The sequence below is a fragment of the Eptatretus burgeri genome, chromosome 1, assembly GCF_056783735.1.
Source record: "Eptatretus burgeri isolate ZD-2024b chromosome 1, Ebu_testis_v1, whole genome shotgun sequence".
Lineage (NCBI taxonomy): Eukaryota > Metazoa > Chordata > Myxini > Myxiniformes > Myxinidae > Eptatretus > Eptatretus burgeri.
Window position 1 is genome coordinate 163,204,487 of NC_140961.1, and position 24,717 is coordinate 163,229,203.

General features: G+C 43.3%; 1 protein-coding gene across 2 annotated transcripts in view; it reads left to right on the forward strand.

Moving 5' to 3' along the window:
• LOC147035909 (spermatid perinuclear RNA-binding protein-like) overlaps positions 1 to 24,717 on the forward strand; it is a 178,853-nt gene that overhangs the window by 23,073 nt on the left and 131,063 nt on the right. For both annotated transcript variants that reach the window (XM_085848024.1, XM_085848015.1), the window contains one exon: positions 20,703 to 20,794. In XM_085848024.1, the coding sequence (XP_085704150.1) occupies positions 20,703 to 20,794 (92 nt within the window). The remainder of the gene's footprint in view (positions 1 to 20,702; positions 20,795 to 24,717) is intronic.

Below are 24,717 nucleotides of genomic sequence, written 5' to 3' on the forward strand. Positions count from 1 at the left end.
CTGGGAGCTCCGGTCAGATGTTTTTTATCTTGCCGAAACGAAGTTTTTGCAAGATATGTTAGTCAGCTTGTATGTTTTTTTTTTATTTTTTATTTTTTGTTTGTCTGTAATCACATATAAAAAATTCTGCAGAGCACAGTTATCATTGGAAATTTTTGTAACTTCGCATATCAGAGGCCTATAGAGGTCCCTTTCAGTGCACACAATTTTGAAGGTCAAGGTCAAAGGTCAAGGTCACTTTGTCGCAAATCAGGGGAGTCGACGAAACCCTTATTTTTTGAGTAATTTTGATCGGATCGTCTTCAAACTTCATGGGAATATAGTTCATGGTCTGGCGCTCAGCTGATTAATTTTTGGTGGCGATTGGCCTTGACCTTCATGTTTTTTTTTTTTTTTTTTTTTTTTTTGGTCTGTAATCACGTATAAATCACTCTGCAGAGCACAGTTATCATTGGAAATTTTTGTAACTTCGCATATCAGAGGCCTATAGAGGTCCCTTTCAGCGCATAAAATTTTGAAGGTCAAGGTCACTTTGTCGCAAATCAGGGGAGTCGACGAAACCCTTATTTTTTGAGTAATTTTGATCGGATCGTTTTCAAACTTCATGGGAATATAGTTCATGGTCTGGTGCTCAGCTGATTAATTTTTGGTGGCGATTGGCCTTGACCTTCATTTTTTTTTTTTTTTTTTTGGTCTGTAATCACGTATAAAAAATTCTGCAGAGCACAGTTATCATTGGAAATTTTTGTAACTTCGCATATCAGAGGCCTATAGAGGTCCCTTTCAGCACACAAAATTTTGAAGGTCAAGGTCACTTTGTCGCAAATCAGGGGAGTCGACGAAACCCTTATTTTTTGAGTAAGTTTGATCGGATCGTTTTCAAACTTCATGGGAATATAGTTCATGGTCTGGCACTCAGCTGATTAATTTTTGGTGGCGATTGGCCTTGACCTTCATGGTTAGCGCCTAAGGTCAAACATATTTGACCCCAAGGTCAAATTTTCAAGTTTTAGGAACCATATCGTGTAGTACCTCAAATTGAACACCTCGATGAGTGCTTTCTAGATATGTCAAGCTTGAGACATTATGACGTCATTTGGTGACGTTATGAGGCAAAAGCATATTTTTCATGGTTATTCTGTAGAACGATTCTCATCGGAATCTCTCGTAGGCAGATATTCCTCAAGGAGTCGCTCCTGGTGGATAGCAGCTCTGTTCACCTCAATGTGACCTTAAAGAAGTCACACGTGGTCACCTTTTGGCAAGATACGGGTCACCCTGCGGGTGACATTGGTTTATTTTTTTATTCACTCAAGCAAGCGAGGGTGTGGTTACATAGCGTGGGATTGTTGAACAAAACAAGATACACCTTGCAATAAAACTCAGTATCAGTGGCACTTGGCACGGTGATGGCGTGTCAGCAGAACTTTGGGGATGGCTTTTGTTCAAGCTACCATGTTCAATAACGTAACAGCTACACTCCGACATTAAAGTGAAACAGACTGTGGAAAAGATTTGTTGTGGGACACGGTGCTCTGAGCCAATGGAAATGCCTTTGGTCAGTCTTGGAATTCAGACTTTGTCACCTGGTTTTGGGGTGACCTTCGGTTATCTTGGTGAATGAGTTGAGCCTTGAGCAAGGTCAGTGTTTCCCATAATAAATCGTTCCTCCAGTTCATACAAATCAGACATTTTACATAAACAACTCTGCAAAGCCTTTTCTCTTAACTACCCGGGCAGCCTGCACGTCCAAATGGTGTATGACCTTTAACATTCATTTCTCACATCCCTTTCTCCTCTGGCAGTCCATAGCAGGCAGATATGGGTTGAGTAATAAAATGGAAAAGTACAGACAGTTGCATTTAGTCCCATAGCACTGCGGCACGCCATGTTTCCAATATAATTCATTAATGTATTGCAATTAATTTCTATCAAGAGTATACATGTTTATGTTTGTGAGCGTATGTGTAATATGATGTAGCTACGTGTATGTACCAGTATGAGTGTGTGCGCATGAACGATGTGCAAAATCAAATCACTTCTACAATATGATGGGAAGAAATACCCCTCCTACCCCTGCCTAATCTTCCTGTTGCTCAATATGTTTGTATTTTCTTATTTACCATAAAGAATCCTGATGTTTGTGTTTTCATCATATATACTATGGTGAAACTGTTCTTGATTTTCTTCAAATTAAATTATTAAATTCACTGTTTGCTTATAGTGCTTCCACATATATCATTATCCCCACCAAGCAGATAATATTCTTCCTATGAGACTGATTTAATTATTGTAGGTTTACTTTAAATGGCCCATTATACCCTAAATTCATATTTTATCCCCAAGGTTTTATTCTCATGAAAATGATATGTCGTCCTTTATAAAACCTCATAATAATTGGAACATAGAATTGTGGATGACCTGATATTGGGTCATTCCATGTCAAATCATCAAAGAATCTGCCGTCATCTCTCAGATTTTTGTAAAACTTTGGGAACCAATTGGGACCCATGAAAAACGGCAAGAACTCAAATATTTTTGCTAACAGCCTCTTAATTAGTGAGATACAGACTAACGAACTTTGGACTAATTAGCACGACGTCACGAATTCAAATGGCCATATCTCTAAAAGTATAACACCTCGAGAGCTGGTTTTGGTGTCATTTTAAAGGTATTTTCATGCCCTAGGAATTTGTCTGGGCAACATTTTCCTACCTCCAACCACAAAAAAGTTATCACAAAATATAAACTTCAATTGTGAATCCCCAAAAAATGTGTCCTTCAAATTTCCTCAAATTCATCCCAGAGGTACCTTATGATGTCAATAAGCTTCCACATAAATTTTGTGATGGGCACTCCAGTAGTTTCTGAGACATGAGCAATAATGTACATGTACGTATGGCATATAGGCTCGAAAATCAGCATTTGTAATGTATTATACAATCAATAAGTGAGTTCAAGGACACAGTGTTCACTAACCTGACTTAGGCTTTCAATTTCCTCTTCAATGCAGCAACAGCAGCACTTGTTTCTTCCCCTCAGGCCCAGTTGAAAATGAAAGTATATGATACTTCAAAATAATTGATGGTCGTTCCCTGTGTTCCCTGTCATGGCTAGGTTGGAATGATTGTATAATACATTACAAATGCTGATTTTCGAACCTATATGCCATACGTACATGTACATTATTGCTCATATCTCAGAAACTATTGGAGTGCCCATCACAAAACTTATGTGGAAGCTTCTTGACATCATAAGGTACCTCTGGGATGAATTTGAGGAAATTTGAAGGATACATTTTTTGGGGATTCACGATTGAAGTTTAAATTTTGTGATAACTTTTTTGTGGTTGGAGGTAGGAAAATGTTGCCCAGACAAATTCCTAGGGCATGAAAATACCTTTAAAATGACACCAAAACCAGCTCTCTGGGTGTTATACTTTTAGAGATATGGCCATTTGAATTCGCGACGTCGTGCTAATTTGTCCAAAGTTCGTTAGTCTGTATCTCACTAATTAAGAGGCTGTAAGCAAAAATATTTGAGTTCTTGTCGTTTTTCATGGGTCCCAATTGGTTCCCAAAGTTTTACAAAAATCTGAGAGATGACGGCAGATTCTTTGATGATTTGACATGGAATGACCCTATTGCAACGACCATTTCTGTATATCTACCATACAGAGCTGTTTTATTTAAAGATATGTTTTGATAAATCATTTAATCTCAACAAGTCATTTGCCTGTGCAGGACTTGGATAATAATTTTTTTTTTTTTTTAAAGGTGAACACTTTGATAATATAAAAAATTTTATTTCGATATTTTGTGTTATACTTTATTTCTGTTGCTGAGTTTGAGCTTTTCTATAATAATCGGATAAATCGGTCTTCAACTTTTGGGATACACCGAAAATAGATCCCTCCTTTCCAACATGTCATTTTATATTAGATTTATGAGAACATTGTAAAAATCCTGATGATTGTTGAGATGAAAACGTACGTATAAATGTAATTCCACAACATTTAGAATGGAAGCCCTGTGTTTGAAATGTCTGATAAACGTCGTCTTTTAGGAATTTAATAACTTCACCAGCTGGTGAAAGACCTTAACTCTAAAAATAATATGACATTTGTCTGTTCCCATTTTTATTTTCTCAGTCTTAATAATAATACGCTTGTTTGTGTGTGTGTGTGTCCGTCTGTCTGTCGAACATTCCGTTTCACCCATTGATTGGACAGTTCGCCTGATTCAACCCACAATTTCTCCTTGGGGAAGGGGGTGGGGGAGGGGGAATCGTATGGTCGCCATGTTGGTACCCTCCTGCTATGCAAAGGCAAAGACATCTTTGGCGCTATCATATTGACGATCGCCATGTCCTCCCTTTTAGTAAAACTACCAAGGTGACAGCTAAAAGATTTTTTAGCTGACGGGCATCACGGGACTTGTCAAGATTGGCCTCAGCGATCGAGGCAGCAGTCTGTTAACTTATACACTACCCAAATAGCGATGTGGCATTCTCTGAAAGAGCAGGTTTTGGGTCGCTGATGACTTCGCGTGATTCGAAGGTTGTAAGCACATTAATAAATGTGGGGTATTTATTTTCTTACATTTGAAACTCAAAATATGCTAAAATTAACTTTTAAGTCAAAACTTTTCTCGGTGATTGAAAAACAGACCGGAAGTTACCGAAGATGCTATGACGTCACATTCTCCGAAAACTTCGTGAACATTCGGAAACAGCGTGTAAACAATGGCGAGATACGAATCAGAGAGTGATTTCAGCGGCGATGAAATTGAGTGTGTTCATTCCGATATTGCCGAGGACGAGTCGGAGGATGATGGGAATTTATACTATGGACATTCTGGCCCTGAGCCATATAAATTTGAGCCACTTGCAAGTGCCAGAAAACGGCCTATTTCGTGTACAAGTGGCAGGACTGATTGCCCGGCAGTTCACACTGACAGACTCCACCAGACAGATTGGTTTGTAGATTTTCATTTTCTTGTTCAATGCATAAAATAATGTAAAGTTTGATTCGTCTGTGACTTGATATAATAATTTTTTTAACCCTCTAGTAGCCTGGTGTTGGCTCATTGGTAAGGGTGGTGGCTTGGGATCCTTGGGTCCTGAGTTCAAGCCCCGTCGGCCGCTGAATTAATACACCAGGGAGTTGACTCAGCCTGTCATCCTTCCGAGGTCGGCGAAATGAGTACCAGTTCCAGTCTGTGCACTGGTAGAGGGGCACTGCATCAGCAACACAGTCACGCTTCAAGAAATGATAGATACCCTGGCAGCTAAGCTGCCATACGACCACCACCAACCCTCTAGTCACTCCAGAGTCAGAAATAGAATGAATCAATAATGGACCCAAATATAATGGACCCAAATATAATGGACCCTTGGTGTTGAAGTGTTTCTGACAGCTGAGCTCGACCCCACCGAAAGTGATGATGGCGTGGCCGATGGGGAAGAGATTCTCAGCTGCGTTCCCCATTACGGATTACAACGTACGGACTTCCGGATAGTGATGACTTACTCTATTCGAATAATTTCTCGATTTCTTATGCGCATTTAGAGATAAACACAATGCCCCAATCCTTGAGAGGTGACACAGTGTGAGAAGATGAAGCAGGAGCCAGCTGAGGAGGAGAAGGCTGAATGGTGGGCACAGCGTCACGCGTGTTTTGAAACCGAGCTCACTCATTGCGTTGCCCTCGTAATCCTCGGCTGTGAAATGGTCACCACAAATGACAAGTCTATCCAAAGGGTCCTCTTTACCCGTTTTCTTTGGGGGAAAATTCACCCGTTTTGTTTGTACAAATCTTATGCACTGCCGGCGAATGTTTGATTCCTTTGGGAATCGGTATGAGCGATTACCCGTTTTCCAGCCATTTTCACAAAACATGATGACACACGTGTCGAGGCATGATGTACAAATATCCAAATTACTTTGTTCTACAATTATTCAAAATAAAAAAGGATAACATAAACAGTTGCAAGCTCAAAATAAGCAAAAGAACGGCCCGCTCAACTGGACACTTCTTCAATGAGCGAGTGAGTGCTGCTTTCTTTTGGAGAACGTGACGTCACCATCCATATATGGGCACACGGCTGTTTTTTTTTTCAACGGCCTCGAGAAATAACTTCGGAGTTAAATTTCATTAATTTTCCCAATAGTTTGGCAACCATAATAGTTTGCATCGAACTATTTAATGTACATATAATCATACTGATAAATTTTCAGAACATGTTTGGTGACCCGCAACCTGCTCTTTAAGCAGGTCTTCATTATAAAAGGTCTTTGTCCAAGGTCATTACGATATTTCATTTTAATCATGTGTATTGTGTGTATGCATCAGGAAGAAGATAATTGGTTTTGGGTCGTTTATTGTCATATCTTTTCCGCATATCTTGCTGGCTTGTGAGTTGGACAGGTGACTGTGATGGGTGGGGACAGGGGGTTGTAGGCTTGAAGTGGGAAGGGGATTGATGTGTTAGGGTTGGGAGGGGGAGGGTGAGGACTTGGGGTTGTTGAGGGGGGGGGAGCAAAGAATGGACAGAATTTGGAGGAAAGGTTGAGGCTTTATGTGTTAGGAGCATTGAGGAGTTTTGGTGGGGTTGAAGGCTTGGTGTGGGAAGTGATTCTCAACCCTTCCTCTGTCATTTACCCCCTCGGCTTGATGTATTTCACCATTTATCCCCTTACTCCCATACAAAAAAATGCATAGCTGGCATAGAGGCACAGATAAAAGAAGATGGAACAACTTTATTATTAAGGTTTTGCACAAAATAAACTTTGATAAAGGAAAAAACAAAAAAAACATACAGTCCACTTATATCAAACAAGATCAAACAAAAATACCAGAAGCATTATCAGTGGTAACCCTGCTGATTCATTAAGTCAACCAGTTTATTTATTCGAGGAGCTGTTGATGACAACGCCACCCTCATGTCGTCATCAGCTTTCAGGTGGTTCCTTGCCTTTGTCACCACATATCTATGTGAATAAGGTTTCTCTACTTTAGTAGCAATGAAGACAAAGGGAACAAACACTTTGAAGGCTCTCTGAGTAAGAAGTGGGAATGAATCTGTGTTTCATCCAGAAATCAACACCAACTCTATCAAATTCTTCCTTAAGAATAGCAGAGGACTGAAAATCAGTCAGCTCCTCTTTTGCTGGGTTGTAATCTCTCATTTCTGACAGATCAGTGGTAAAAGCTCTAAATATCCATCTTTCTGTAGGTATCATGTCTTCTGGAAAATAGCCAGTGGAGTGATGCTTCAAGATGTTCAAATGTGCTGTGATGTCTTCATTTATTTCAGGTAACGCACCAGGTTCTTCTCAAATGGCCTCATCCAAGTTTGGAAAATTTGCAAAATATTTTTGATGAACTCTTCGTGCCCACAAATCCAGCTTTGTCTGCAATGCTTTCATCTTTTCACCTGCTTTCAACGATGGTTACTGATTTTCCCTGGAGTTGTTTGTTGACTTGGTTATGATGGGTAAATATATCTGAGAGGTACATGAAAGAGGCGATGAACTTTGAATCGGAAAACTTTTCCCACAGCTTTGAATCCTAGTCACGAAGAAAAATCTCTACCTCAATACGGAGCTCAAACACTCGGTTAAGAATAAGTCCACGTGAGAGCCGCCTCACCTCAGTATGAAGCAAAAGAATTGAATGCTCAGAGCCCATCTCATCACAAAAAGCTTTGAACAAGTGGTGATTCAGTGCTCGGGCATGAATGAAATTAACAGCCTCAATAACTTTCTGCAAAACCATTTACAGATTTTCAAGAAGGGTTTTCGCAGCTAATGCATATCTGTGAAGAACTCAATGCATTATCACATGGGGTGCCTTTTGTTTTACAAGTGCAGTGAAAGCCTGATCTAACTCCCATCATCGCTGGAGCTTCATCAGTACAAATTGTACCAACTATGTCCCATGTGAGATTGTTCCTTTCAAAGAAGTCTTCTATTTTATGCATTATGTCAGCAGCCTTTGTGGTTTGTTGGAGAGTTTCACAGAAGAGAAATTCATCCTTCAGTTCTTTTGCACATATGTACCGGACAAAAACAAGCAGTTGTGAAAAATTAGCAACATCACAGGATTCATCAAGTTGCAAATTTTTTTTTTTGCTGGGCTAGATTTTATCTGTTCAATAACTTGTTGACAAATATCTTGAGACATTTCACAAATACGTCGATGAATTGTGTCATTAGAAAGGGGAATGTCTTGACTCTTCTGTTTTGCATCTTTCCCACATCCATGTTCAACCATGTCTAAGGCACAATGTTTAATCAACTTCTCGGCGATGTCGTGAGGTTTCTTTGCCTTTGCTATTCGCTGTGCTACGTGATGGGAAGCTGCAAGCATTGGTTTCTTGTTAGATAGGAAGCCATGTTTGGGCAGTGTTCCTGCCGCCCTAAACCTAGCTCTCTTTGCCTCAAAGGTAGCATGGTCATCAGATGCATGGGCAGGATGTGTAGCTTCCAGGTGCTGTTTTAGTATTGAAGGTTTCGATGAGCCATTTCCAAGAACTTTTGAGGACAGCAGACTCTGGGGCTTGTCCATGCCATCTTCAACAATGAAGTCAAAGTCATATTGTACATAGGTATTGTGGCGTTTGTTGAGGGGGGAGGGGGGTCATCTATCACTATAGAGCAGATATAAATGTATAGAGTAGCGTGGTCTGTGTACGGGTAGTTACCCAATCTCAATGTAATAAGTAGGGATATTTCTGCTTGAGGAATGTCTTGCTTGTTTGTGCACCATACAGGGGGTGGTGCGTGGTAATAATTAGGGATTATGGTAAGCAAATTGTGTGTATAAACCACTGTGTAAACCTCTACCTGGGGCGCCGGGAGACTTTGTAAGAGAGAGGGGGGGTTGAGCTTGGATCGCCTCCAGAGCAAGGGGAGGAGCAATTTGTCGACTCCTGAAGGGTGGAGCCTGGCTCGACTGAGAGGTCGAGTTTTCGTTGCCGACAGGAGGGAGCAGCTGACAAGGGCGGGGAGGAATTGTGTGAGTCTGAGAGGTTCATGATGTGTGAGAGCAATCAAGTCTGAGATTGAAGTGTAAGGACAATCAAGTGTGAGAAGCCTGAGGAGAATGTGGCTTGTTAGGAGAGGAGTTCGTCCTGTTTGCCTGCCTTCATGCGGAGCCTGTTCGTTGACCTGCTCATGTGCCTTTGTCTCTTCATCGTCCTGCCCATCACCTCATCATCCCTCCTTATCGTCCTGCTCCTTGTGCCTCCTCATCGCCTGCTCATGGCTGCTCCATGCCCATCCTTCCCCAGCTCCCACCAGAGCTGAGTGCTCTGTTTTTGTCCATTTCCCATCAGTGATTTAGTCCGGAGTGATGTGCCTTCGTTTCTTCAGATTCATTTTTCCCTCGCTGTATACAATTCGTTATTTATTAATTGTATTTCTTTCCTTCCCATCCCAACCCGCTGTCATCTCCTCACGATCACCATCCCTGGTTCTTTTTATTTACTTGTGCTTTGGGAATAAACTCGTGGTTTTAAAAGAACTTTAAGGTTCTCGTGTTTCTCTCATGACCGGCTCGTGTAGTCCGCCATAATTCGGAACGTCTCCACAGGAGTTTAAACTGTTTGGGACATCGCGGGATTCTAACCTCCCGCCATGACAGGCTCGACGTTAGTTGAGCCATTGACGCTATAGTATGTATCTTGGCAGAAGCTACAGTAGCAAAGGCTATTATAAACCAGAGACATCCAGGTATTGGGGAGCAATTTAGAAGTGGAGATGCTGTCAAAACAGCAAATTGATACTTTACTGGGTATTGGTTCAACAATGCTAAAACACAAAAACCTCTTAGGCTGAACCGCTTCTGCCATGGGGGTCTGTTGTGGGTGCTTTATAGAGTCAAAAAGATGCTTAAAGGGAATCCCATAAATTGCAAGCAATCAAAGACATTTAAAAACCGGTAAAACTTAACGATCTCAACAAGAAAGGCAGAAAATACTGTGAATATGAGGGTCAGGGTTTCAAAAGTTCTCTGAAGTTATTTTTATTTTCATATTTAGGTCATCTCTACCGAGATGACCAAATAAAGCCGGACCAAATGTACGTCCGTCCATCCGTACGTCCGTCAACAATTTTTCTTTCTGATCTTGATAAAACTTAGTATGTGGGTAGAGGTCGATGAGTGTTGCGCAACGATATAACGTTTGTCCGGGTTCAAGCTCAGGGACGAGGTCACGAGGTCACGTAAGTTATAAAAATCACCATTTTCAAAACCTATCTCGTCTGCCATTCTACAAGATATTCAGCAACTGTTTATTGATTATGATAGTAAAAAATATTATCTTGTATCTAACCAGACAGATTTTTGAATTTCCGTCCCGTTTGATCGTCACGTGATCTGGAAGATGGCCAAAAACGCCGATGCGATTCGCAAAGAAGGAACGAAGGAGAAATGAAATATAAATATAAAACACATTTTTAGCCTTTTATAATTATACATTTTCCGCCGAAGGTGCAAAAGTTTCAAAACCCGAAATGTAAACGTCGGCATTTATTTTCAAAATATAATTTCGTGCACGCGCGCCAAAATGCCGAGACATTTTTAACCAAACTTTGTCGTAGAACTGCGCAGTAGTCCGGTCATGGTGTCTGAGCAGTTGCCAGCATGCTTCAGATTGACTGTGGTTTCTGGGACGAAGGTGATTGTTAAGAAGTATGTCGGCGGTATAAATTCGAGTGACTGTATTGGTGATTTAATCACGCAACATCTAGACAACGAATATTCTGGCCGAACGATTGCATCAATTCAGTGCATCAGCAGGGATAATTTGCAGGCTCTTCTCGATCGTGCCGATATCTAACATAATCACCGGCGGACATAGGGCTGCAGGCTGTGGGGCGAGGCCATGGATCCCGGATGAGGGGATAAGTGATAAATTATGCTACATGCTTCGGGCTTTCCGATTAATATATCAATCAGTACATTCCATAATTGATGAATTAATAATTAATGAATCTGGCATACAAAATGTTTTTTCATACCTGACATGTTACTTTGTGCAGTGTCACGAAACTTCTGTGGAATTAATAATTAATGAATTTGCGAACTCCAACGATTTTTCAAACCTCAATATCTCTATAAATACTTGACCAATTTTCATTCTGAAAGTTGCATTATAATCAGCGAAGAATCATCTACAGGATTATCATAATCTCCGAGAGCTAAGCCTATTTTTTCCTTTTTTTTCTACAACCGGAAGTGAAATGTCCCCAGAGAGTGGACGGACTGGAAAACGACGTATTGCACTTACTGGTGATTCTGATGTGTTAATCCGGGTACTAAATTAACAATACATATTTATTAATTATGTCATTAGTAGTATTATCCTAGTGTATCTCTGTGAACTATTTCAATCTAAACGGTTAGTTTGGACTGTTTCGCGGTTACCTGAACTGAACATTGAGAACTTGTGGTATTATAGAGATGACCGTCACCCCCACACATGGGTAATTTTTTTTAATTTCAATTTTTATACATGAACTAAATAAATACATGATGGAAGCGATTGATAGTATCTACGATTTGGACGATACTGTTTTCTCAAACTCCACTAAAAATGAAGAGGATTACTTCAAGGTAAATGTGATAACTGGAACAGACTGGAATACAAATGGGACAAAGAACTTTTAAACAAATAATAAACTTACTTGAATCTTGCCGATCGTTTCTTGTTATGTAAGCTTGCATTCAACCAGGCTACTGAAAGCACGAATGCCACACTCGGAAATGATTTCTGGAAAATGTTTCCGAGTGTTTATTTGTATATTAGAACTCAGAAAGTTGAAGTGGTTGATTATGTCTCTGCTACATCTGAAATGATAAAATTTGCACTGTTCATTTAGTGATGGAATGGGTAAAGGGGCTGTCGAAGGTTTTATCCCTGATATGGCAACGGGAACAAACATTGACCCCTGTTGTAGTCAAAGAACGGGAATGTCCAACGATTATACAAAAACAGGCAATAGCTGTTACCATAGCAGTTCGAATTGAAGGTATACTTGGATTTTGTGATTATGATAAAGTTATATGCCTGGTGTTGACTTAATGGTTCGGCTGGTGGGCTTGAGATCCTTGGGTCCTGAGTTAAAATCCCGCTTGGCTGTTGAATGAATACCAGGTGGGGTTGACTCAGCCTATCATCCTTTCGAGGTTGGCAAAATGAGTCCCATCTTGCTGGGATTATTGAGCCATTTGAGTATCCTGTGACGGAGTGGCGACCTGCCAAAGATTGTGCCCAATAGCCCAGGAGACTACTTTGGCAGCCCCAATACTGTTCAGATTGTGGTCCCAATGGATTTGGATTAAAAAAAAAATTTGGATACAGTTATATATGGACTAAAAATTCGACTTTAACTACAAAGAAATGGTAATGAAAATCAACTGCTTTTTGCATTGGTCATGCTTTCGCTGATGATAATAAATTTGTTATAAATGAAATGAGTTGCTTTTTCAGTGAATATACTCCTAATCTGAAAATGGAAGAGACGTTGAATGAAAGACTTAACTTTAAGAAACCACTAAATGTATCATACCTGAAAAGATTGTGTCAGCATGTAAAACCAAACCAAACTACCTACACTTGGAATTTGGATGTTCTTGAAGGAAAGCCACGATACATACAGGCTATTTTAAAGAAATCAGACGGAGATACTGTGTCTGATAAGAAGAATACGTTGAGTGATAATGCTAAGGTGAAACAGCTTAAAGTTTCTTGCAATGGAAAATTTTACCCATGAGAAAAGATTCGAAGTCGATTGGGATAAAAACGATTTTTTAGAAGCTTGCATGTCTCATCAAAATGTGTGAAAGCAACGATAATGAACAGGCTATTTTAGATATTGTTGCTTTTAAAAACCTATATACAATCTATGCGATTGATTAGAGTGCTCAAAAGGAAATGATAAACATGATATTGTCATCACATTCATGTGGATTTACAAAGTGGATACTTCTCTACATATCGACAGAGGAGAGGGTGAAGAAGTCGATGCATATTGTCTACTTTTGAAAGAAACTGAAATGATAATTAATGTAGGAAATAGTGTTATGATTAATCTTACATGGACGATTTTGCTATTTTTTGATAAATTTAGAAGATGGGTCGTAAAGTACCAACAAGAGTACAGTGTATGTTAATCAAATAATTTTTAATAAAGTAGAATTCTATTTTCAAAATCTGTTCTTGCGTATGGCAGCTTAGCTGCCGGGTAGCTATTATATCTTGGATGCGCGGCTGTGCCTCTCTACCAGTTCACTGGAACTCATTTTGCCGACCTCGGAAGGATGACAGGCTAAGTCAACCCCACCTGGTGTTAATTCAGTGGAAAACGGGGCTCAAACTCAGGACCCTAAGATCCCAAGCCAGCCACCCGAACCACGAAGCAAACACCAGGCTTGTCTTCAAAATAAAATGCCTTGTATCATCAACGTTGATACAATGAAAAAAAATAAGTGCTGCAAGAATTGATGTTTTGCTCACGAGAGAACAGGTGAAAACTCGAAATGATACGAGTTCACTTAAAATAAAAATGACAAAACCTATGTTGAAGAGATATTAAATCAGGCAGACAAGTGCAGGATTTATTATATTCCTCCCTCTTTTATTGGCAGTCTTGGTGTGGTGAGAGCTTTTGATGGGTGGTATTTCATCGGCGGTTAAAAACTGCTTATGAAATTAAGACTCAACTACAAGCTCAAAAGGAGTTGGAAAGACAATAACAGAGATATAGAAACGCATTGTCAACGTGGTGTAATTGTAGATTTTGGCCAAATGCTTGAAAGCCCACCTGATAAAGCAAGGTTGTTAATTGGAGATATGCTTTCTTCTCTCACACAAGCCAGTGTAAAACTAACTTTAAGTGGAGATGGATGATTTATTTCTCTGAATAAATGATGGTGTTGACTGAAACAATCGCTTGGTCAATTGATAAATGGTTTAAAGAAGTTGGAAAGTAGACAACATCAAATTTAGGACTTTTTTAATATTGTGAAAAACTTAAAATTGATAATGTAGTTCGTTATTTCTCAATGAGTATCAGAGATTAATTGATGAAGTGAATTCTAAAAATATAAAAAATATTATTATTAATCTGGAAGATAATGGGAATGGTTCTCTTTGGGTCTGAATTCATAAGACTTCAACTAATACTCAAGGCAAATATTATTTTGACAGTTTTGGTTTTCCACCACCCATTGAAGTTACAAAATTCTTAAAGAATTGTGTTTAGCAGACATTTCAGATCCAAGACATCAATTCCAAATGTGGTCAATTACGTTTCTATGTATGATTGTATCTCAACAACTAAAGAGTTCATTGAACACTTTACCCGAAGCAATGTTCAAGTATGTACTTCAATTCAAATAAACAATGATTGGAAAGATCATTTTTTTAAAATGCGGAACTTTAACGCCACGAAAGCAGTCATATATATATATATATATATATATATATATATATATATATATATATATATATATATATATATATATATATATATATATATATACACACATACATACATCACCCTAAAACACTAATATGACGACGTTGAGTCGTCTTTTAGGAGATGGAGGCTTTATTGATCACCATAGAACGCAGTGACAATCGGCATCGTACATAGCCAGATTGTTGGCCTCTTCTTCTCCCCATTACTTCACCCTCTCACATGACACATCCTCTCGTGCTATACATCATGTATAGCATGGTTCTTGGAAGTATTTTGAAGGTGATATTTGTGTTGTACAGTGTTCAAGTGTGTAATGTAATTTAAATATAAGTTTAAGGAGGTTTAAAGGCGAAAAATGAATTTATTACGTATTTTACCGCAGTTTTACCCAGTGTCTATCGCATCAGCATATCTAACACGTTACATGAACTCTTCGTACCTGTTGTTTGTGTCCTTCATCATGTCCTTAAAAACAGGAAATTTCCTGTTTGGAATGATTTTCAATTTTGTTTGATTACGAGGCAGGCAGAGTAAAAATATTATCTTGGTCCTCTCTGCACATGTTCCAATGGGAAAAATTCAGAGCCAATGAAATGTAAAACGGCAAACTAGTCTTCCTAGTCATGTTCTTATTCGTGTTCAAAATGTTGTTGTTCGTCTTTCAGCTGCTCCCGTTAGGGGTCGCCACAGTGGATCATCCGTTATGATCCGCATACTGATTTGGCATAGGTTTTATGCCGGATGCCCTTCCTGACGCAACCCTGGTTGCCTCTTACGACACAGGGATAAGGATTGGGTTTCGCCATGATTCCAGGCTGCTCTACACCCTCTCATAGCGTGGCCCAGTGCAGAGCTCCCATCCTCAAGCGATCCTCCAACCCAAACCTCCGAGTAGCCGGATTACAGGCGCACGCCACTACGCGCGGTTATTCGTGTTCAAAATATAACATTCAATTTAAATAAGTTGTTCCTTGATCAGAAACTGACGTTTCCAGACGGACTTATGAACATGAACCAATTGTTTAACCCCACTTTTCGCTTCGTGTGCATGGGGTGGGAATTAAAATTTTTACAATATAATTTTTAATCAAACATAAATGATTTATGTTGGAAAGGATGGTTCTACCTTTGGTGTATGTCAAGAGTTTGATATTGATTTGTCAAATGATTTTACAAAATCATCAGCTGAGCGATAGAAATAGAGTTGAACTCAAAATATTGAAATGAAAATGTTTTTAAATGAATCAATTATCCAAGCCTGACACATCTGAATCACTTGGTGAGAGGAAATGATTTATCAAAATATTTATGTCCTTAAATATAATGGCTATGTTTTCTAAAGATACAGAAATGTTGATTACAATACCAGGTCTTACAATTCAGCATCCCAATTGAATTTTATGAGAATAGAACCTTGGAGATATGATATTAATGATTTAGGGTATAATTGGTCATTTTCGATAAACCTCCAAGACCGGCAAGAATTAAATCAGTCTCTTAAGGAAGAATATTATCTGATTGGTGGGGATAATCAGATTATATGTAAGCACGAATAGCAAACGGCAAATATAATAATTTAACAAGACTAAAATCAATTATGGTTTCACCATTGTTTATATGATGAAAAAAACAAAGAATGGGATTCTTCATAGCAAGTTAGGGAATACAAACCGGTTTTCCAACAAGAAAATGGGCAGGTATTTCATGTCATCACAATAATCTCATATATTTCTGAAATATAATTTTTTCTCGTGTATCAATGGCAGGAAGAACGCCTGTATAATGGAGAGTTAAGCTTCAAGAAAATTTATCATTTTTGTGTTCAAGGATTATACCTTCAAGAAAAAGGTGTTTGGTATTTTCATAAATATGTTCCACAACATAAGAATGGGAGATTTTAAATAAAGGACTGTCTTTATACTGATGTTGATAATGTAAAGTTGATAAAATATAAATCTCTTTTTACAAATCAGGACAAATCTTATTGGCTTACTGTTATGAAAAAATATAATTATTGACAAAAATATCCAGAGATCCAGATGAATGTATGTTTGAAATCCTATGGGGAGATGGCTCAAGGGTTGAGACAAACGAGAAGAGAAGAAGAAAAAAAAGAGGAAGAGGAAAAAGAGGGTGAGGATGTGGAGAAATGTATGGATATTATAGAATTAGAGAAAATAAAATAAACCAAACCAATCGCACTGAGGAGGAAATGTATGAATTGCTAAATCTGTTTCATCTAACAAATGGATGACAGACTGAGGACATTTTTGAGGATGCTTTGTGTTTTACAAATGAAGATTCAAATGGGGCATCTTCATTTGTAAAAAGGTTGTCTCACTCTGCTAGAAAGTTAATGTTAAAATTTTCTAATAAATAAATACAATGATGTCAATTTATTGTCTTAAGTATAAAAAGAAGGCTGATACAAAAAAAATCTCGTGCGTTAAAAGTAAAAACAATGCAGTGTTACGAAGGGGGATATGTTCCGTGTGTGGAAGCAAAACGAGTGAATCTAAAAGTGATAACCATAAAGCTGGGGGAGAGATACAAAAGCTTTTATCAGGGAGTAAATTTACAACAACTGAGATTCATTTAATCTTTAAACAACTGCAGCGAAGAACGGTATTGATAGGTTTAGAACTCCAAAGATCTTCAAGGTAGAACCCATAAGCAGTGTCCAAAATAGAACCTGCTTTACGAGTCACGAAGGCGAAACTATTTTCTTGATTTTCCCAAATTGTGTGGGTCTCCAAGGTAGGTCTTTCATTTAATACCATTAAGGCAGAACCTTTTTCCCAAGTTTCCAAGGTAGAACTCGTTTTGTGGGTCTCCAATGTTTTCATCATTTATAAGGTTCTCAAACATATCAATGTTTTGGGAAAAAGTGTTTTCAGCTTGTATTTCTGAAACATTTTCCTGTGGTAGGAAAGAAAGTATTGATCAATTCCATTAATTTTACATGAGATTACGAAGTACACAAATCGGGCTCTGTAAATATACATTTTTTAATCTTTACCTTTTAGAGTCGAAGTTCGAATCCAATCCATCAATTTTGAGATGTAAATCAGCAGGGGTAGGAGGCAAATACTGTTTATCCAAGACAATTAATTGATAACTAAGACTGAAATCTTTGACGTCACCAGATATGCCTCTGTCCACTTTATTGCATCATTATACATACTTGTAACAAGTTTGGTTTTAACCCCTGAACCCAGATTTTAAGTATTAAATAATTCTGGCTGCCAGACCATGCATCCGATCAGGTTGAAATTTAAAAATGTATTCCACATGTCTACTCGATCGAAACCATGACGTTTACATGATTGATGAAGTGGTTCAAGAGAAGGATTTAAAAAAAGATTCTGGAAAAGATTTTTTTCGCGTTTTTTTTTTATATATATTTTTTGTCTCAACAATAAGGCTACCAAACCCCATGACTAATGACATCATAAAAACATTTTTCTGTTAACCAATCAATCCCAAGATGAACCTCACAAATTTTCATACTGATCGAATGCAGCATTCTATGTGTCGAATTTTACCGGGATACCACTTCACCGACGATGTCAAAGTCAAATCGTACTTATTCCCCATGCAGAGTAGTTGCCAGATGCCAAGTGTCAATTTTTTCCATGGTGTGATTTAGGAGATTGAAGGCCAAAGTTTTTACAACATGGTTTCTACCCCACGTGACTTGTGACGTCATGATTATCGTTAAAAAATTCTGCGCAAGTAGTTGCTTCGATGGTAAATATTTTGTCAATCGGATAAGCGGTCGCAGAGAAAACAGAACATTCGCACAGACGTACAACCCAAGAACATAATGCCACCGGCGACTTCGTCACAGTTATTTTAAAAAGTTATTTGATAAAATATTATTTTGTAAATGGGCAATTTTATTTAATTAATGAATTGAATTAATTTTGGCATTTTTCAAAATCCTTTCTCTTTGACAATTTTTATTTTCATTAATTATTTTTATTTCAATTTTTTTTTCAATTTTTCGCAGAACACTCATTTTCGTACTACTCGTGCTCACAATTGTAGTTGAGAAAGAGGCAGTTTGAATGAAAGCTGTGTACGAGAAAGATTTGTATGTTCCCAACAGCATTTGTCCTCTACAAGAAACGGATAATATTTCAGCCACACTGCGTTAGCTTTATTTATGCCTGTAAGCACTTTCTAACTGACTTATTTTCATTTCAACCTTTGCTCTCTCTGGTTTAAGAACTGCATCAGTAAAGAAACGGTGTCGCTGTTCGGCTTCAGGGTGGTTCTGCATCCTTTGCCCTTAGTCAGGTCTTCGCCCGAGACCAGGCAAGAGGTTTGGGTTGTTTCTTGGCGAGTTTGCGCGTTTTCTTTTTTTCTTTATGAAAATGCCACACACTTGCCTGATGTGATGGCTGGGGGAATCGACCAACCAAGGGGTGAGGGAAGAAACCCAGACGTGGCATCTTGCAATCTGTGGTTGATACACCTGTCAGGGTTCTTCTTGTCCCATCCCAGCTCTGGCATCCTTGGCCTTTGTCAAACCAGCTCCTTTAACTTTGCTCTGTTTATCACGCCTTGCTTTTCATTTTTGATTCCAGCGAATAGCGAACTATTCACAACTGAAATCCACAGGTATCATAAATTCCCCTACATGTTATAAAACCAAGAATACTTCCATTTGAAGGAGGAATCACATCTTCTTCTTCTGATTTTGCAAAGAATTCTGTCACTGTTGGCATGAATTTTTCCTTTGTTCTGCCACACTGATCATTATTTTCTTGGGGTTTAAGCTTGTTTCCATCACCAATGTGACTCGGAAGGGACAGAGATTAATGTCTTTTCGTTGAAAATTTTGACGTGGACCAAGTTTTAACTGTTTCCAAGGGAGCTGTGATTAAATTAGGAAGAAAAAACAGGAATGCACCTTTGCAGCCAGTCCCCTTCAAATGGACTTTTGTAACTTGAGAAAAATCTAAATTGGAATTACCAAATGACCTTTTTTTTTGCCTTTTGACCTTTATTTGATCTTCGACTTTAAAAGGTTGCTTCACTTCAAGCTGTCATCTGTCGGAGCATTTACATGGGCCAAGTCGATTCCTCATCCTCAAGAGCAGGCGAGTTAATACGCAGATGTAATTGACCCCGTTTATTAACTGGAACAAGCTTCTCAGTTTGGCTGGATCACTACCACTCACTGAAAACGTTGTCCATTGAAGATGACGACCTTACAGGTTCTGCTTTGAGTTACCATTTATTTTGCCAAAATGAATGCTTGTAAAAGATGGTTGGTCTCTCAAAGCAGACATCGTCATGAAATACTCACTCAAAATGGTCTCGTGGTTGTTTGAAACAAATCCTGATTAGAACCGATTGGAATTGGAAAATTAAATACAAATTTAAGGATTTGATGAGCGATTAATTTGAATGATGAAATTTGCCAAATTTTGATTGGATGTCCTTTTGTTTTCGAACAAGAGATAAAGTCTCCAAGCTTCCTTTACGACGCATTTTTATTTGGCGTGAGCCTCGTCTGTCGAGCCGAGATGTCCTCGATTCCTACCCAGATAGTGACAATTGTCTATTTTTCTCGGGGACTGACTGGTCCGTGGTGGGGGCGACCGGGGTACTTCACAAACATGTGAGGGCATATTTGCCTAGTGTGTCATGGCGAAACCATCAAATCAGCACGGGCAGCCTTTACTTTGTTGCATCGATCCCAGAGCTTTCTGTGGTATCGGCTTCTACCGGACACAATAGTTGCATTCCAAATTTCCTTGGTGAAAAATAAATTGGGAATGAAAACTGCATTGGTTAAAAGGTGGAGTTAATTGCTGGCGATTTACTGTTTTTCCTTATTGATCTCGTCTCAAGCCGAAAATATTAAAATGTTTGCTTCACGGCGAAGTCTCAGTTATCTCCCAACACGTTTATAATGATTTGTACGAACAGTAAACTTTGCTTTTAAAAAAAATCAAAATTCAGAAGAATAAAGTTTAAAAAAAAAACACGATAAAGGTCATAATTCAAATCAAAATCGGTTACCATCATGTTTTCGTTTTGTTGAGTAGTCATAAAATGAAACTTATAACGACAAATTTCTGCCTCATTGCTGAAACTGGCATTTCGCCTGGCACTTGTACCCTTTCTTGCCCCATCCCCGGAACCCTTTCCCCAACCCACACTTTCTTGCTGACTGCCCATGCTTGTCCTCGGCCAGACGCGGCCATGACGGACTCGCCAGCGGATGTTTTGGACAGACAGAAATGTCTGAATGCTTTGGCTGCAGTTCGTCACACCAAATGGTTTCAGGTTCGCCCTTAATCCCCCCCCCCACCCTCCTCGTCTCAACGCCTCCTCTCCTCGCCTATTATTCCTCCCTTCTCCACAATCCCTCCTCTCTTGTCCTTTGATCAACCCCCCCCCTGCCCCCACCCTGCCCCCCACTTCCATTTTTTGCTTTCTCCTCCCTGACTCCACTTTGCTCTGCACCGTTTTTCCATGCTCAATCCACTCACAAAAATATTGTCCCAATGCACATAACACCTGCCATCTCCCATTGTTTCCAGTTTGACAAACAACATTTTTTTCCACTTTTGTGCCAAATTTTGGTCAAAGTGTGCAGCTTTGCCAATAAGTCATAATTTCAGTTGAGGCAAACAGGAATTGATCCCCCAAAAGCCATGAAATTGTCAAACAATAGCTGAAATTTGCATATTCCTTTCCAAAGCAGAATTATTCTGCTTCAGAGGAATCGATAATCTGGAAAAATAAAGGAATCGTTTCTTATGTTGAGTATTTCAAAATGACAGGTATGCTTTCATTGATTAATCTTTTGCTTTCCCACCCCCAACCCCCTTCTAATGGCTTTCCCACCCCTCTTCTTATGGCTTTCCCACCCCTCTTCTTATGGCTTTCCCACCCACTTCTAATGGCTTTCCCATCCCCCTTCTAATGGCTTTCCCACCCCCCTTCTCATGGCTTTCCAACCCACATTCTAATTGCTTTACCAACCCCCTTTCCCGCGGCTCTGCTGCGCCCAACCCTTTCTCGCGGCTCTGCCGCCCCAACCCCTTTCTCGCGGCTCTGCCGCCCCAACCCCTTTCTCGCGGCTCTGCCGCCCGAACCCCTTTCTCGCGGCTCTGCCGCCCGAACCCTTTCTCGCGGCTCTGCCGCCCCGAACCCCTTTCTCGCGGCTCTGCCACCCCAAACCCCTTTCTCGTGGCTCTGCCGCACCGAACCCCTTTTCTCGCGGCTCTGCCGCCCTGAACCCCTTTCTCACGGCTCTGCCGCCCGAACCCCTTTCTCACGGCTCTGCCGCCCGAACCCCTTTCTCGCGGCTCTGCCGCCCGAACCCCTTTCTCGCGGCTCTGCCGCCCCGAACCCCTTTCTCGCGGCTCTCCCGCCCCAAGCCCCTTTCTCGCGGCTCTCCCGCCCCCAAGCCCGTTTCTCGCGGCTCTCCCGCCCCCAAGCCCGTTTCTCGCGGCTCTCCCGCCCCCAAGCCCGTTTCTCGCGGCTCTCCCGCCCCCAAGCCCGTTTCTCGCGGCTCTCCCGCCCCCAAGCCCGTTTCTCGCGGCTCTCCCGCCCCAAGCCCGTTTCTCGCGGCTCTCCCGCCCCAAGCCCGTTTCTCGCGGCTCTCCTGCCCCCAAGCCCGTTTCTCGCGGCTCTCCCGCCCCAAGCCCGTTTCTCGCGGCTCTCCCGCCCCAAGCCCGTTTCTCGCGGCTCTCCCGCCCCAAGCCCGTTTCTCGCGGCTCTCCCGCCCCAAGCCCATTTCTCGCGGCTCTCCCGCCCCCAAGCCCGTTTCTCGCGGCTCTCCCGCCCCAACCCCCTTTCTCTCGGCTCTCCCACCCCCAACCCCCTTTCTCGCGGCTCTCCCGCCCCGGACCTCCTTTCTCGCGGCTCTGCCGCCCCCAACCCCCTTTCTCGCGGCTCTGCCGCCCCCAACCCCCTTTCTCGCGGCTCTGCCGCCCCCAACCCCTTTTCTCGCGGCTCTGCCGCCCCGAACCCTTTCTCGCGGCTCTGCCGCCCAGACCCCTTTCTCGCGGCTCTGCCACCCCAAACCCCCTTTCTCGTGGCTCTGCCGCACCGAACCCCTTTCTCGCGGCTCTGCCGCCCTGAACCCCTTTCTCACGGCTCTGCCGCCCCGAACCCCTTTCTCACGGCTCTGCCGCCCCGAACCCCCTTTCTCGCGGCTCTGCCGCCCCGAACCCTTTCTCGCGGCTCTGCCACCCGAACCCCCTTTCTCGCGGCTCTCCCCCCAAGCCCCTTTCTCGCGGCTCTCCCGCCCCAAGCCCCTTTCTCGCGGCTCTCCCGCCCCAAGCCCGTTTCTCGCGGCTCTCCCGCCCCCAAGCCCGTTTCTCGCGGCTCTCCCGCCCCAAGCCCGTTTCTCGCGGCTCTCCCGCCCCAAGCCCGTTTCTCGCGGCTCTCCCGCCCCAAGCCCGTTTCTCGCGGCTCTCCCGCCCCAAGCCCGTTTCTCGCGGCTCTCCCGCCCCAAGCCCGTTTCTCGCGGCTCTCCGCCCCCAAGCCCGTTTCTCGCGGCTCTCCCGCCCCAAGCCCGTTTCTCGCGGCTCTCCCGCCCCAAGCCCGTTTCTCGCGGCTCTCCCGCCCCAACCCCCTTTCTCTCGGCTCTCCCACCCCCAACCCCCTTTCTCGCGGCTCTCCCGCCCCGGACCCCTTTCTCGCGGCTCTGCCGCCCCAACCCCTTTCTCGCGGCTCTGCCACCCCGAACCCCCTTTCTCGCGGCTCTGCCGCCCCGGCCCCCCCTTCTCGCGGCGCTGCCACCCCGAACCCCCTTTCTCGCGGCTCTGCCGCCCCGAACCCCCTTTCTCGCGGCTCTGCCGCCCCAAACCCCCTTTCTCGCGGCTCTGCCGCCCCGAACCCCCTTTCTCGCGGCTCTGCCGCCCCCGAACCCCCTTTCTCACAGCTCTCCCGCCCCCAAGCCCCTTTCTCGCGGCTCTCCCGCCCCCAAGCCCCTTTCTCGCGGCTCTCCCGCCCCAAGCCCCTTTCTCGCGGCTCTCCCGCCCCCAAGCCCCTTTCTCGCGGCTCTCCCGCCCCCAAGCCCCTTTCTCGCGGCTCTCCCGCCCCAAGCCCCTTTCTCGCGGCTCTCCCGCCCCAAGCCCCTTTCTCGCGGCTCTCCCGCCCCCAAGCCCCTTTCTCGCGGCTCTCCCGCCCCCAAGGCCCTTTCTCGCGGCTCTCCCGCCCCCAAGGCCCTTTCTCGCGGCTCTCCCGCCCCCAAGGCCCTTTCTCGCGGCTCTCCCGCCCCCAAGCCCCTTTCTCGCGGCTCTCCCGCCCCCAAGCCCCTTTCTCGCGGCTCTCCCGCCCCCAAGCCCCTTTCTCGCCGCTCTCCCGCCCCCCCGCCCCCTTCTCGCGGCTCTCCCGCCCCCAAGCCCCTTTCTCGCGGCTCTCCCGCCCCAAGCCCCTTTCTCGCGGCTCTCCCGCCCTCAAGCCCCTTTCTCGCGGCTCTCCCGCCCCCAAACCCCTTTCTCGCGGCTCTCCCGCCCCAAGCCCCTTTCTCGCGGCTCTCCCGCCCCAAGCCCCTTTCTCGCGGCTCTCCCGCCCCAAGCCCCTTTCTCGCGGCTCTCCCGCCCCAAGCCCCTTTCTCGCGGCTCTCCGCCCCCCAAGCCCCTTTCTCGCGGCTCTCCCGCCCCAAGCCCCTTTCTCGCGGCTCTCCCGCCCCAAGCCCCTTTCTCGCGGCTCTCCCGCCCCCAAGCCCTTTCTCGCGGCTCTCCCGCCCCAAGCCCCTTTCTCGCGGCTCTCCCGCCCCAACCCCGTTTCTCGCGGCTCTCCCGCCCCCAACCCCATTTCTCGCGGCTCTCCCGCCCCCAACCCCGTTTCTCCCGGCTCTCCCGCCCCAAACCCGTTTCTCGCGGCTCTCCCGCCCCCAAACCCGTTTCTCGCGGCTCTCCCGCCCCCACCCCCGTTTCTCGCGGCCCTCCCCCCCCCAACCCCGTTTCTCGCGGCTCTCCCCCCCCCCCCCCCCTTTCTCGCGGCTCTCCCGCCCCCAAGCCCCTTTCTCGCGGCTCTCCCGCCCCAAGCCCCTTTCTCGCGGCTCTCCCGCCCCAAGCCCCTTTCTCGCGGCTCTCCCGCCCCCAAGCCCCTTTCTCGCGGCTCTCCCGCCCCCAAGCCCCTTTCTCGCGGCTCTCCCGCCCCAAGCCCCTTTCTCGCGGCTCTCCCGCCCCAAGCCCCTTGCTCGCGGCTCTCCCGCCCCAAGCCCCTTTCTCGCGGATCTCCCGCCC